Here is a 16,717-nt window from a genome sequence, read left to right on the forward strand (position 1 = left end):
GAGTAATATGCTCGGAAGCAGTGGATGATGTGCTCGCCTTCTAAGTCTAACCAGTAGGTCGCTCCGTCTGCCTCTCCTGCAGCGACCGTGTTGTTTTGGGTCGCTTGATCCCATGACCAAGGTGGGAACAGGAACATGGCTGAAGTTTCAAGTATGGGGGGGGGGGGGCACCATTTGACATGATATACAGACAGGTGTGACACGGGTAATCCAAATAGAAATCAATATTTCATGGAGGTCATAGTTGGTGAGACACACGTCTAGTGAGGACGACCAGCCTAGCACCCTGCCTACACCCCAACCTCTCCCAATGAGACAGATAGACAAAAGAGGGCGGGAGGAGGTTAAAAGAGAAGGAGAGTAGAAGATGAGAGAGGACGGAGACAGAGAGAGAGAGAGCTCTATTAAAAAAGAACAGCAAAAAAATATACATGATCAAATTCAAATCTTAGAATTAACCATTAAAGACTACAAGAATCCACTGGAATCTCCAATTACATTGAATGAACTACAGGACAAAATACACACCCTCCAACCCAAAAAGGCCTGTGGGGTTGATGGTATCCCAAATTAAATGATCAAATAAACAGACCACAATTTACAATTGGCTATAGTTAAACTATTTAACATCATCCTCAACTCTGGCATATTACCCAATATTTGGAACCAAGGACTGATCACCCCAATCCACAAAAGCGGAGACAAATTTGACCCCAATAACTACCGTGGGATATGCCTCAACAACAACCTTGGGAAAATCCTCAGCATTATCATTAACAGCAGACTCGTACATTTCCTCAGCGAAAACAATGTACTGAGCAAATGTCAAATAGTTTTTTTTTACCAAATTACCGTACGACAGACCACATATTCACCATGCACACCCTAATTGACAAACAAACAAACCAAAACAAAGGCTAAGTCTTCTCATGCTTTGTTGATTTAAAAAGTCTTGACACAATTTGGAATGAGGGCCAGCTATACAAATTGATGGAAAGTGGTGTTTGGGGGAAAAACAAACGACATTATAAAATCCATGTACACAAACAAGTGTACGGTTAAAATTGGCAAAAAACACACACATTTCTTTCCACAGGGCCAGGGGGTGAGACAGGGATGCAGCTTAAGCCACAACCTCTCCAACAAATATATCAACGGATTGTCGAGGGCACTAGAACAGTCTGCAGCACCCGGCCTCACCCTACTAGAATCTGAAGTCAAATGTCTACTGATGACCTGGTGCTTCTGTTCCCAACCAAGGAGGGCCTACAGCAGCACCTAGATCTTTTGTCCCTAACCAAGGAGGGCCTACAGCAGCACCTAGATCTTCTGCACAGATTATGTCAGACCTGGGTCCTGACAGTAAATCTCAGTAAGACAAAAATAATGGTGTTCCAAAAAATGTACAGTTGCCAGGACCACGAATACAAATTCCATCTAGACATTGTTGCCTTAAAGCACACAAAAAACGATACATACCTCGGCCTAAACATCAGCGCCACAGGTAACTAGCACAAAGCTATGAACGATCTGAGAGACAAGGCAAGAAGGGCCTTCTATGCCATCAAAAGGACCATAAAATTCAACATACCAATTAGGATCTGGCTAGAAAAACTTGACTCAGTTATAAAACCCATTGGCCTTTATGGTTGTGAGGTCTGGGGTCAGCTCATCAACCAGGCCTGGGGTCTGCTCAGCATTCACAAAATGGTACAAACACCAAATTGTGACTCTGCATGCAGAATTCTGCAAAAATATCCTCTGTGTACAACGTAAAATACCAAATAACACATGCAGAGCAGAATTAGGCCAATATCCGCTAATTATCAACATCCAAAAAAGAGATGTTAAATTCTACAACCGTCTAAAAGGAAGAGATTCCCAAACGTTCCATAACAAAGCCATCACCTACAGAGAAATGAGGCTGGAGAGGAGCCCCCTAGGCAAGCTGGTCCTGGGGCTCTGTTCACAAACACTAACAGACCCCACAGCGCACCAGGACAGCAACACAATTAGACCCAACCAAATCATGAGAAAACAAAAAGATAATTACTTGACACATTAGAAATAATTTACAAAAAAACTGAGCAAACTAGAATGCTATTTGACCCTAAATAGAGAGCACACAGTGCCAGAATACCTGGCCACTGTGACTGACTCAAAATTAAGGAAATCTTCGACTATGTACAGACTGAGCATAGCCTTTTGTACCTGGCTCTCAAAAGACAGGTTATGTGGACACTGCCCACAAAATGAAGTGGAAACTGAGCTGCACGTCCTAACCTCCTGGCAAATGTATGATCATGTTAGAGACACATATTTCCCTCAGATTACACAGACCCAGAAATAATTCGGGGGAAAAAATCTAATTTTGATAAACTCCCATATCTATTGGGTGAAATACCACAGTGTGCCATCACAGCAACAAGATGTGTAACCTATTGCCACAAGAAAAAGTGCAACCAATGAAGAACATACACCATTGTAAAAGCAACCCATATTTATACTTATTTATTTCCCCTTTTGTACTTTATTTGCACATAATATGAAACTTGAAATGTCTTTATTCTTTCAGAACTTTTGTGAGTGTAATGTTTACTGTTCTTTTTTTTGTATAATTTATTGCACTTCTGTTTATTATCTATTTCACTTGTTTTGGCAAAGTAAACATGTGTTTCCCATGACAATAAAGACTCTTAAATTGAAATTGAGAGACAGACAGACAGATATACAGACAGACATACAGAGAGAGAGAGAGAGACAGAACTTCAGCGATGACAGGCTTCCTCTCCACATTTTCAGCCTCAGTGAATCGCAGCACCACTTATCACATACACACACACACAGACACACACACACACACACACACACACAGACTTCCTCATTTGCAACTCTAATCCTCTGACTGACAGATGGTCCCCTGCATGTGCACACCAAACAACCCAAATATCCTTCCAACACACCCTTCAGCAGGCCCTCTACTTGTGCTCACGCTTATTCTCCACATGCCTACAAACTAAACTCCGGCCAAACTCCCTAGACATGACCACTGGTCAAAAGACTAATCAGGTGTGTTACTGCTGGGAAAATAGAAACACTGACCAAATTCCTTCTAGTCATGAGCACTGGTAATGAAACCAATCAGCAAGCATTTGGTTTATTACATCAGGTGTGTTAGTGATGGGCTGGAACAAAATCCTGCACCAGTCATAAGTGTATCAGAGTGTCCCAAAGGTCTTCTGAAACTTGATCTAATTGGCTAGTCTTTGCTTTATTGAATGTGTTGTGTTAGTGCTGGGCATAACAAAATCATGAGAGAGCGTTAACTCACCGAGGTCTTCTGACACTGGATGCTGGTACTGTTGAAGCGCAGTGCGGTGACGCTATGCTTCTCTCCCTGCACGTGGAACACACACTCGTAGTTCTTCTGGCCAGACTGGGGCTGAGGCAGGTTGCGGGCGGCCAGGGTGATTGGCTTGGTCACACCCACAGGGATGTAAATCTGGGTAGAGGGCAGGATCTGGGGACAGTCCTGAAGGGGGGATAGAGAGGTATGGAGAGAATAATCAGAAAAATAAAGAGATTAAGAGAACAATATGTTTTTTCATGTATTGTTATGTCGTTTTAATGCTTTTATTTSATCCGCTGTCTTGATAGAGGCTGAGATGAAGGAGATGGATGAAGGGAGGGAGAGAGGTTTGGGTTACTTGGTTGTTCACTGTCAATGTCAAGTAGTCTTTGTGACAGTATAATATCGGCTTATGACTTGACATGATACTCAAAAGAGTTGCATAAAAAAGAAAGGAAAGCCTAGAAAGCTCAGTGAAAACAGCATTGTTTCATCCTCAAAGACGAAACAAAGAGATTGAACTGCAGTTTAACTTTTTTGGAATAGGGGGCAGCATTCGGAATTTTGGATAAAAAGCATGCCCAAAGTAAACTGCCTGCTACTCAGGCCCAGAAGCTAGGATATGCATATAATTGGTAGATTTGGATAGAAAACACTCTAAAGTTTCCAAAACTGTTAAAAGAACTGAACTGAAATGGCAGGCGAAAAACGGAGGAAAATCCATCCAGGAAGTGCTATTATTTTGAAATGGGTGTTTTTCCATTGAAATCCTATCCACCATTTAAAGGGATAGGACCTAGATTCCATTCCCTATGGCTTCCACTAGCTGTGAACAGTCTTTAGATATTGTTTCAGGCCTTTATTCTGAAAAGTTAGGGAGAACGAGCAGTTTCAATGAGAGGCCAGTGGAAAATCCCCAACCTGTTTGGTGCGCAATCCAGAGAGCGCGCCTTTATTGTTTTTCTATAATATTGATGACGCTATTGTCCGGTTAAAATATTATCGATTATTTAGGCCAAAAACAACCTGAGGATTGATTACAAACATCGTTTGACATGTTTCTACGAACTTTACGGACACTATTTGGAATTTCCGTCTGCCTCTTGTGACTGCATTTGAGCCATTGGATTACTGAACAAAACGCGACAACAAAATGGAGGGTTTTGGATATAAAGAGGGACTTTATCGAACAAAACAAACATTTATTGTGTAATTGGGAGTCTTGTGAGTGCAACCATATGAAGATCATCAAAGGTAAGTGATTCATTTTATTGCTATTTCTGACTTTCGTGACTAATCTACTTGGCTGGTTACTGTTTGTAATGTTTTGTGTGTTGAGCTCTGTCCTCAGATAATCGCATGGTATGCTTTTGCCGTAAAGCCTTTTTGAAATCTGACACGGCGGCTGGATTAACAACACGTTAAGCTTTATTTTGATGTATTGCACTTGTGATTTTATGAAAGTTTAATATTTATAGTAATTTAATTTGAATTTGGCGCTCTGCAATTTCACCGGATGTTGTCGACGCTAGCGTTCCACTGATCCATAAGAAGTTTTAACCATGTGTGGACTCAATTATCTGGTAATGAACTAGTGTGACAATGTTTGAAAAAGTCCATTCTGCAACATTCACTGGATATGAGACAATGGCTTAGGTCATCTGAAAACCCTATATTGTCTTCTATTACTGTGGTGGAAAGCCTTGGGGGTCCAGAGAAAGAGTGTGTGTGAGTGTGTGTGTGAACAAATTAAGTCATTACAGTGTTTATACCACACTTTGGCAGAAGTGCATATATCATCAACGCCAACTCAATAGACCTTGGGAACGGTTGCACAACGTGATTGTTAGCGGGTGGAACAGCCCCTGCTCTTTAGACCAATGCCATAGAACCAGTTCACTCAGTCATGTAATTGAAACAAAGTATGATGATTACACACATCTAACTGTAACACTGTCAACAACTGCAGATAAACATTTTACAAACAAATACTGTATGCTAAAGAAGTAAAACAAAAGTTGCAACTTTAAATCAGTTGCAGCATCAGTGATACTAGTCCCATACAACTTGACATAGTCACATCACTCCCTCCCTCGCTCCCTTACAAAATCTGAGAACTACACCCTAAACCAGTGCTTCTTAAACCTCTCCTCTGGGACCTCCAGACATTATACAATTTTGTTGTAGCCCTGAACTAGCTCATCTGACTCAAGGAGTCAAGGGATTCTGACGTAAAAAGGGCTTTATAAATACATTTGATTGATTAATAATTAGTTGAAAAGTTGAATCAGGTGAGCTAGCAGTTCAAAAACATGGAATGACTGGCAGTCCCTTGAGGAGAGGTTTGAGAAAGGCTGCCCTAAACATATCAGAAACGTACCAACACAACTTACACATACCAGTACAGCACATCTGACTGAGGTGCTAGTATGCAGTAAGCAGTTCTGTTGTGCATTAGTGCAACAGTGTTCTCCCGGGTCCAACAGACAATGGTGTGTTTGTTAATTTGCTTATTAGCCTCCTCAAACATCTGAACCCGCTCCAACACTGAGCTCATAATGACTAGGGGATTACTACGGACAGAACACCAGCCTGCTGACAACACACTGACAATAATGAACTAGCAGGGAGGGAGAGGGAGGGAGGGAGAGCGGGAGGGCGGGAGCGAGAGGGAGGGAGAGGGAGCTAGAGAGGGAGGGCGATGGTGGAGGTAGGATGAAGAGGCAGAGGGAGTGTGAAGAAAAAGACAGAGGGGAAGAGAGAAAAAGATGGAGGAAGAGATGTAGGTAAAAGTGAGAGGAAATGGATCGGCGCCAAGGAGAAACAGACAGCAATAGAAGGGGAGGGTAAAGAGGGAGAGAAAGCTAAAATATCGATAGACAAAAATAGATAGGGATGGCAGAGGATAGAGAGAAGGAAAGTGAGAAAAAGAGGAAAGCAAAACCAAAAAGAGAGAAGGAGAAAAATACATCCTCCCTCCACAGAACTGCATTCTGACTTGCCCCTCCCTGTATCAAAGTCAGAGAGATAGATCCGTCACACCAACAACCGGCTCCGTTTCACGTGTATCCCAAACCTTGACAACATCCCAATTCATTAATTGCCTGCAGCCTCGGACAAGGATGAACATTTGAGCAGGGAGCTAGATCAAGTTGTATAATGATGTTTTAAGTCTTGACTTCTGAAAATGAGAAAAGAGCATTGTTGAGAAATTTGGGTCTGTGAGCATTCTAGGCGAAAACAGCGTGACAGCGTTCTCCCACTCTCTAAGCACAAATTCAATAAAAAATCAACACGCCCTGCATTTTTATATTTTGGCTGTGTTTTGATATTGTGGCTCTTTTTACAGCAAGATAAGGTTACATTAACATTCAGTGTATTAGTCTTGTATTTCATCGTTAATGCATAAAAATGTGACACGCCACCAGCCAAAACCAGGGAATACAAAAAAAAGAAGTGATTTACTGTAAAAAGGTCACATGATTACTATGTGAATAAGCAAAATACTAAAGGGCCTAAGACAGATCCCTGGGGAACCCCCATTGCAGTTTCCAGACAATGAGACTTTCTGATCATCACATATACACACTTTCCTTTAGCCTAAATTTAGACTCATTCCACATTCCATGACTGTCCCTGCTGGTAAATCTACACAGCTCTTGGGAAAACGATTTGGATAATAAACAAACACCCACAGCTTGCTACAAAGTAAGCTTAAACACACCGCATGATTGGATTGGGCTAAACACAGACACGTGTGTGTGTGTGTGGTGTTTTTGGTGGAGTACATCCAAGTTTCCTACCCCTCTATATGGCAGGCTTAAGGGGCCTTCCTCTAGCCCACTTGTTTGTTTTACTCAACTGCTGCCTTGGGGCTTCACCGCCTAAGGCTAACCAGGCAGGAAGAAGATGGGCATTGTGGGAGATGAAGTCCACATACAGTATATGGATTCACTTGAGTGCATATGACAAATCTGAAAAGACCCTTGTCAAACAAAGCCGGTTACCAGGAATTTCAGGGCTAAGGCAAAACACCATTTAGTTGTAGCCTTTGAATGTACATGCAGTTGACTTTCTTTTGGTTTAAAACTACAAATGCTTCATTAATAAGACATTCTAAACATTGCAATTCTTGCAGCACAAGACAAGTGTCTAGTCTCACTCGTAGACCGCCTTTTGCATTTTCATCCAATAGTTTGAAGCATGAAACCATGACAGACAGATGACAGAAAGCTGTTATTTAAGGTCAAAGGTATTCAGAGATAGGGTATATTCTCCTCTCCCATAAATGTGTATTCCCTCTGATACTTCAGTTGATAGTTCCAATGTTTCGCCATGTCGGTGACGGAGGAAAAACAAGTGTCAGGTGGATAAGAAAATCTGCACCTCACATATGAGAGCAAAACCCCTTTCAACACTAGCCAAGTGCATTTAACGAGACGACGATTAAAGATCGTGTGTATATGTGAGTGAGCGTGTCTTTTATATAAATAAATAAAAGACAGTTCTGAGGCAAGAATCTGACAGGATATTAATAAATAAAGCTCAAAAAACATTGTGCATATGTAATGAAGCATCTGTCTGGACGTGGTAGGTTTTTAAGTCCAATCCAATCCATAATTAATTAGCTCTCTGATGTGGTGGAATACAGCTAAGAAGGATGGGGGATTGAAATAACATGTTAAATAATAAAATAAGAGAGTCAAAAAGCTTTGGGAACAGACTGACACCTACGTCATCAAAGTGGGGAGACTTGGGGACAATGTTAGGGGACACGGGGAGCATGTGTTACGGGTTTGATACGGGGGAGTGTGTGTTAAGGGTTTGACACGGGGAAGCGTGCGTTACGTCTTTGACAGAGGCAAAAGGAGGGTGACCCGGGGATGTTAGAATGTCACTGACTAACCCGTCTAAATCTCCTATGAGTGAGGGCGACATCTTGGCCCCTAAAAAATATGTCCCATGACATCATACTGCATCTTATGTCAGCCATTGAGAATAAGTATATTATAATATAATAAAATATGTCAGCCATTGAGCATTATTCTATTATAATATATATTAAATTATGTCAGCCATTGAGAACTATTATATGATATAGTTAAATAAAGGTAAAGTTAAAAAATTACAAATAATAAAATAATAATATTATAAATAATATTTATTTATTTATTTCACCTTTATTTACCAGGTAGGCCTGTTGAGAACAAGGTCTCATTTACAACTGCGACCTGGCCAAGATAAAGCAAAGCAGTGTGACAAAACAACAAAGAGTTACACATAAACAAACATACAGTCAATAACACAATAGAAAAATCTATGTACAGTCTGTGCAAATGTAGAAGAGTAGGGAGGTAGGGCAATAAATAGTCCATGGAGGCYAAATTGTTACAATTTAGCATCAACACTGGAATGACAGATGTGCAGATGATGATGTGCAAGTAGAGAATAGAGATACTGGAGTGCAAAAGAGCAAGAGGATAAGTAACAATACGGGGATGAGGTAGTTGGGTGTGCTATTTACAGATTGGCTGTGTACAGGTACAGTGATCGGTAAGCTGCTCTGACAGCTGATGCTTAAAGTTAGAGAGGGAGATATAAGACTCCAGCTTCAGAGATTGTTGCAATTTGTTGCAGTCATTGGCAGCAGAGAACTGGAAGGAAAGGCGGCCAAAGGAAGTGTTGGCTTTGGGGGTGACCAGTGAGATATACCTGCTGGAGCGGTGCTATGGTGGGTGTGGCTATGGTGACCAGTGAGCTGAGATAAGGCGGGGCTTTACCTAGCAAAACGTATGAGATGACCTGGAGCCAGTAAGTTTGGCAACAAATACAGTGGGCAAAAAAGTATTTAGTCAGCCCCAATTGTGCAAGTTCTCCACTTAAAAAGATGAGAGAGGGCCTGTAATTTTCATCATAGGTACACTTCAACTATGACAGACAAATGAGAAAAAAAAATCCAGAAAATCACGTTGTAGGATTTCTTAGAATTTATTTGCAAATTATGGTGGAAAATAAGTATTTGGTCACTACAAACAAGCAAGATTTCTGGCTCTCACAGACCTGTAACTCTTCTTTAAGAGGCTCCTCTGTCCTCCATCGTTACCTGTATTAATGGCACCTGTTTGAACTTGTTATCAGTATAAAAGACACCTGTCCACAACCTCAAACAGTCACACTCCAAACTCCACTATGGCCAAGACCAAAGAGCTGTCAAAAGACACCAGAAACAAATTGTAGACCTGCACCAGGCTGGGAAGACTGAATCTGCAATAGGTAAGCAGCTTGTTTGAAGAAATCAAACTGTGGAGCATTATTAGGAAAATGGAAGACATACAAGACCACTGATAATCTCCCTCGATCTGGGGCTCCACGCAAGATCTCACCCCGTGGGGTCAAAATGATCACAAGAACGATGAGCAAAAATCCCAGAACCACACGGGGAGACCTAGTGAATGACCTGCAGAGAGCRGGGACCAAAGTAACAAAGCCTACCATCAGTAACACACTATGCCGCCAGGGACTCAAATCCTGCAGTGCCAGACGTGTCCCCCTGCTTTAGCCAGTACATGTCCAGGCCAGTCTGAAGTTTGCTAGAGAGCATTTGGATGATCCAGAAGAAGAATGGGAGAATGTCATATGGTCAGATGAAACCAAAATAGAACATTTTGGTAAAAACTCAACTCGTCGTGTTTGGAGGACAAAGAATGCTGAGTTGCATCCAAAGAACACCATACCTACTGTGAAGCATGGGGGTGGAAACATCATGCCTTGGGGATGTTTTTCTGCAAAGGGACCAGGACGACTGATCCGTGTAAAGGAAAGAATGAATGGGGCCATGTATCGTGAGATTTTGAGTGAAAACCTCCTTCCATCAGCAAGGGCATTGAAGATTGTAGGGATCCAGATTTTGCACTTCTTTCAGAACATCAGCTGTCTGAATTTGGGTGAATGAGAAGCTGAGGGGGCTTGGGAAAGTTGCTGCAAGTGGGTGATGAGATGTTGGCCGGGGTAGGGGTTGCCAGGTAGAAAGCATGGCCAGCTGTAGAAAAACGCTTATTGTAATTATCGATTATCTTAGTTTTTCAGTGGTGACAATTTMTCCTATCCTCAATGCAGTCGGCAGCTGGGAGGAGGTGCTCTTGTTCTCCATGGACTTTACAGTGTTCCAAAACTTTTTGGAATTAGTGCAAATTTCTGTTTGAAAAAGCTAGCCTTAGCTTTCCTAACTGACTGAGTGTATTGGTTCCTGACTTCCCTGAAAAGTTGCGTATTGCGGGGGCTATTCGATGCTAATTCAGAACGCCACAGGATGTTTTTGTGCTGGTCAAGGGCAGTCAAGTCTGGGATGAACCAAGGGATATATCTGTTTTTAGTTCTACATTTTTTGAATGGGGCATACTTATTTAAGCATGAAAACACTTTTAAAGAACAACCAGGCATCCTCTACTTGATGAGATGAGGTCAATATCCTTCCAGGATACCCAGACCAGGTCGATTAGAAAGGCCTGCTCGCTGAAGTGTTTTAGGGAGTGTTTGACAGTGATGAGGGCTGGTCGTTTGACKGCGGACCCATTACGCATGCAGGCAATGAGGCAATGATCGCTGAGATCCTGGTTGAAGACAGCAGAGGTGTATTTGGAGGGCAAGTTGGTCAGGATAATATCTAAGAGGGTGCCCATGGTTACAGATTTAGGGTTATACCTGGTAGGTTCCTTGATAATTTGTGTGAGATTGAGGGCATCTAGCTTTGATTGTAGGATGGCCGGGGTGTTAAGCATGTCCCAGTTTAGGTCACCTAACAGTACGAACTCTGAAGATAGATGGCGGGCAATCAATTCACATATAGTGTCCAGGGCACAGCTGGGGGCTTAATGGGGTCTATAACAGGCGGCAAAGGTGAGAGACTTGTTTCCGGAAAGGTGAATTTTTAAAAGTAAAAGCTCAAATTGTTTGGGCACAGACTTGGATAGTGACAGAACTCTACAGGCTATCTCTGCAGTAGATTGCAACTCCGCCCCCTTTGGTAGTTCTTCCTGTCTTAAAATGTTATAGTTAGGAATGGAGATTTCAGAGTTTTTGGTGGTCTTCCTAAGCCAGGATTCAGACACGGCTAGGACACCCGGGTTGCTAAAGCAGTGAATAAATCAAACTTAGGGAGGAGGCTTCTAATGTTAACATGCATGAAACCAAGGCTTTAATGGTTACAGAAGTCAACAAATGAGAGTGCCTGGGGAACGGGAGTTGAGCTAGACGCTGCATGGCCTGGATTAACCTCTTCATCACCAGAGGAACAGAGGAGGAGTAGTCTATAAGTCTAGTAATAGTCTAGTAAAGCCATAAATGTAGCTGCTACTAGCCTCCTTCTGGCTTCAAAAGAAAACAGGCCTTATTCCTAAAATAAAATCCCAATTTCACCTTACATTTTTTTGTAAGTTGTTGAATATGCAATTTAAAATTCCAAGATATTTATATGAGGTTACAGTCTCAATTGCTCAATGCCCTGACAGGTAATAATAGGTGAAAAGTTCAGAGGTCTATTTCTTGCTTTAGAAAACACCATTAGTTTAGTTTTGTCAGTTTTGAGGATAAGCTTCAATTGACACAAGGTATGTTAAACAGTATAAAAAGCATTTTGTAAGTTCTTGAAAGCTTTTGTAAGAGACGAGGCACAACAGTAAATAACAGTATCATCTGCATAAAATTTATGGCAGGCAGTTTAGCCCCAGTGATGTACTGGACCGTACGCACTACCCTCTGTAGTGCCTTGCGGTCAGAGGCCGAGCAGTTGCCATACCAGGCAGTGATGCAACCAGTCAGGATGCTCTCGATGTTGCAGCTGCAGAACCTTTTGAGGATCTCAGGACCCATGTCAAATCTTTTTCGTTTCCTGAGGGGGAATAGGCTTTGTTGTGCCCTCTTCACAACTGTCTTGGTGTGTTTGCACTAGAGGTCGACCGATTAATCGGAATGGCCGATTAATTAGGGCCGATTTCAAGTTTTCATAACAATCGGAAATCGGTATTTTTGGGTGCCGATTTGCCGTTTTTTTATTTTTTTATCTTTATTTAACTAGGCAAGTCAGTTACGAACACATTCTTACTTTCAATGACGGCCTAGGAAGGCAGAACGACAGATTTTTAACCTTGTCAGCTCGGGGGATCCAATCTTGCAACATTACAGTTAACTAGTCCAATGGTCTAACACCTGATTACATTACACTCCACGAGGAGCCTGCCTGTTACGCGAATGCAGTAAGCTAAGGTAAGGTGCTAGCTAGCATTAAACTTATCTTATAAAAAACAATCAATCAATGACTGTCATTGCTCCAATGTGTACTTAACCATAAACATCAATGCCTTTCTTAAAATCAATACACAAGTATATATTTTTAAACCTGCAAATTTAGCTAAAAGAAATCCAGGTTAGCAGGCAATATTAACCAGGTGAAATTGTGTCATTTCTCTTGCGTTCATTGCACGCAGAGTCAGGGTATATGCAACAGTTTGGGCCGCCTGGCTCTTTGCAAACTAATATGCCAGAATTTTACGTAATTATGACATAACATTGAAGGTTGTGCAATGTAACAGGAATATTTAGACTCATGGATGCCACCGCGTTAGATAAAATACAGAACGGAATAAACGTTTTGTTTTCGAGTGATAGTTTCCAGATTAGTCGAAGGTATATGGTTTAGAGAGAAATAGTCGACGCGTTATAATTCCTGTAAATACTTGCGGCTGAACTTGAAAGGGGTTCCTTCGTTATTTTACCGTTCAAGTCTTCCATAGAGAAGTCTTGATCTACTTCAATAAGGTCTGTGTTTCGCGGAGGAGCAGACTGACAGGGACCATGCAGACAAGCTCTGCTTTCTCCACCACAACCTAAAACTTCTTAACTGGGAATATTGAAGACCCATGAAAGCTGGTGTTCGTTTTAACTTCTCACGAGTCACCACACCCTGATCCGTAGCACCCCCCACCCCCACCCCACTGAGTAGCATAGCTAGCATAGCGTCCAAGTACTTGTAGCATCTAAATATCATTAAATCACAAGTCTAAGACACCAGATGAAAGATACAGGTCTTGTGAATAAAGCCACCATTACAGATTTTTAAAATGTTTTACAGGGAAGACACAATATGTAAATCTATTAGCTCACACCGTTAGCAAAGGACACGATATTTTTACTCCCAACAGCTTTCCTGCGTCAGTAGCTATCACTAATTCGACTAAATAAAAAATATATAGCCACTAACCAAGAAACAACTTCATAAGATGACAGTCTGATAACATATTTATGGTATAGCATAGTTTTTGGGGGGAAATGTGCATTTTTCAGGTATAAAATCACAGTTCTACATTGCAGCTGCAATCTGAAATAGTGCTGACCCAGCCAGAACAATTACAGAGACCAACGTCATATAACGAATTACTCATCTTAAACATTTCAGAAAAATACACAGCGTACAGATATTGAAAGCCCAACATCTGGTGAATCCAAACAATATTTCAGATTTATGAAATGTTTTATAACGAAAACAAAATGTAGCGCTAAATTAGCATAGCTATCCAGGCAGATTCTAGGCGCCACGGCCAGTTCACATGCACAACAGATATGATATAACATCGAAATTGGGTCTTACTATGGCTGATCTTTCATCAGAATGTTGATCAAAGTGTCCTTTGTCAAGATGAGTCGTTGGTTCCGTTCAGAATTGTTCCTTTCCCACTCCATTTAGCACAGGTACCAGGTCGAGGGCACGGATCTCTCAAACGTAAATAAATTCAGACAACGGAACACCACAAAACTCCGAAAAATTCAAATAATCTGATTAAACTATATTGAAAAAACATACATTACGATGATCTGGTCACATGTATCAAACAAACTTCGAGACGGAGATAGTTTTCATCCATAATGGCCGCACAACGGAAGACAATCGCAGCTACAAGTCGCACGATTTAGACAACCGGAAGTTGTCGGTCACGCCAAAGAATTAGCTCTCATTTCACGTCAGTCCAGATAAACAAGATATTTTTCCTCTGACGTCCTCTTGACACCCAGAGGAAGGCCAATGAGTGTGTTTTCGGCATGTACATAGGGGGCAGACCATATATAGGCAGAGCGTTGAAGCTGGCATACACATCTTGCTTTTTTCTTCTGGTCATGGAAAGTGCTGTCAAATGACTTCTGTATCACTCAGAGACAAAATTGAAACGGTTTTTAGAAACTAGGATTGTTTTCTTTCCAATGTATTATTTATATGCATATAGTAAGAGCAATAATTGATAAGAGGCAGTTTAATCTGTAGAGCAAATTATGCTAATGGGAAAATAGCACCCCCTGTATTCTCAAGAAGTTTTAACATATGTTCTCATGTTATTTGAGACTAAATTGATTTTATTTATGTATTATATTAAGTTAAAATAAAAGTGTTCATTGTTCATTCAGTATTGTTGCAATTGTCATTATTACAAAAATGTGTGTGTGTGTATGATATCATATATATATGTATAAATACATATTATTATTATTATTATATATATATATAATTTTTATATTATAAAATTTTTTTATAAAAAATTAAAATTCGGCCGATTAATTGGTATCGGCTTTTTTTGTCCCCAATAAATCGTATCGCGCGTTGAAAATCATAATCGGTCAACCTCTAGTTTGGACCATTCTAGTTTGTTGTTGATGTGAACACCAATGACCTGTAAAGCTCTCAACCTTCTCCACAACAGCCCGTCGATGAGAAATGGGGCGTGCTCGGTCCTCCTTTTCCTGTAGTCCACAATAATCTCCTTAGTCTTGGTTACGTTGAGGATAGGTTGTTATTCTGCACCACCCGGCAGGTCTCGACCTCCTCCCTATAGGCTGTCTCGTCGTTGTCGGTGATCAGGCCTACCACTGCTGTGTCATCAGCAAACTTAATGATGGTGTTGGAGTCGTGCCTGGCCATGCAGTCGTGGGTAACAGTGAGTACAGGAGGGGCTGAGCACGCACCCTGGGGAGCTCCAGTGTTGAGGACAGACGTATGGGCAGATGTGTTGCTACCTACCCTCACCACCTGGGGGCGGCCGGTCAGGAAGTCCAGGATCCAGTTTCAGAGGGAGGTGTTTAGTCCCAGGTTCCTTAGCTTAGTGATGAGCTTTGAGGGTACTATGGTGTTGAACGCTGAGCTGTAGACAATGAACAGTATTCTCACATAGGTGTTCCTTTTGTCCAGGTGGGAACCGGCAGTGTGGAGTGCAATAGAGATTGCATCATTTGTGGATCTGTTTGGGCGGTATGCAAATTGGAGTGGGTCTAGGGTTTCTGGGATAATGGTGTTGATGTGAGCCATTACCAACCTTTCAAAGCACTGCATGGCTACAGACGTGAGTGCTACGGGTCTGTAGTCATTTAGGCAGGTTGCCTTTGTGTTCTTAGGCACAGAGACTGTGGTGGCCTGCTTGAAACATGTTGGTATTACAGACTCAATCAGGGACATGTTGAAAATGTCAGTGAAGACACCTGCCAGTTGGTCAGCACATGCCCGGAGCACACGTCCTGGTAATCCGTCTGGCCCCGCAGCCTTGTGTATGTTGACCTGTTTAAAGGTCTACTCATGTCGGCTACGGAGAGCATGATCACACAGTCGCCTGGAACAGCTGATGCTCTCATGCATGCCTCAGTGTTGCTTGCCTCGAAGCGAGCATAGAAGTGATTAAGCTCGTCTGGTAGGCTCGTGTCACTGGGCAGCTCGCGGCTGTGCTTCCCTTTGTAGTCTGTAATGGTTTGCAAGCCCTGCTACATAAGACGAGCGTCGGAGCKGGTGTAGTATGATTCAATCTTAGCCCTGTATTGACGCTGAGAATTGTATTGACAATGGGAATTTATATTTTAAAAGTTATTAAAAATATATACGAAATATATACAAAGAAAAATATATATACATGGGACGGGACAAGACAACAGACGTCTGACTACTACGCCATCTTGGATATACATTGCATTCGGGAAGTATTCAGACCTCTTGACTTTATCCACATATTGTTAGGTTACAGCCTTATTGTTAAATAGATGTTTCCCCTCATCAATCTACACACAATACAGCATAATGACAAAGCTAAAACAGGTTGAAATTTTGGGGGTAAAATGTAAAAATAAATATAAAAAAGTATTCAGACCCTTTACTCAGTACTTTGACAGCATCAAGTCTTCGTGGGTATGACGTTACAAGCTTGGCACACCTGTATTTGGGGAGTTTCTCCCATTKTTCTCTGCAGATCCTCTCAAGCTGTGTCAGGTTGGATGGYGAGCATTGCTGAACAGCTAATTTCAGAACTGTCCAAAAGTTGTTTGATCAGGTTCAAGTCCGGGCTC

At 41.7% G+C, this 16,717-nt stretch overlaps 1 protein-coding gene across 1 annotated transcript in view; it reads right to left on the bottom strand.

Annotated features, from left to right (window-relative positions):
- The window catches only part of LOC111970443 (plexin-A1-like), a 443,296-nt gene that overhangs the window by 170,807 nt on the left and 255,772 nt on the right, over positions 1–16,717 (bottom strand). Inside the window, exon 11 of the mRNA XM_023997171.3 lies at positions 3,332–3,532. Coding sequence (XP_023852939.1) covers positions 3,332–3,532 — 201 coding nt within the window. The remainder of the gene's footprint in view (positions 1–3,331; positions 3,533–16,717) is intronic.

This window comes from Salvelinus sp. IW2-2015, linkage group LG11 (genome assembly GCF_002910315.2).
Source record: "Salvelinus sp. IW2-2015 linkage group LG11, ASM291031v2, whole genome shotgun sequence".
NCBI lineage: Eukaryota > Metazoa > Chordata > Actinopteri > Salmoniformes > Salmonidae > Salvelinus > Salvelinus sp. IW2-2015.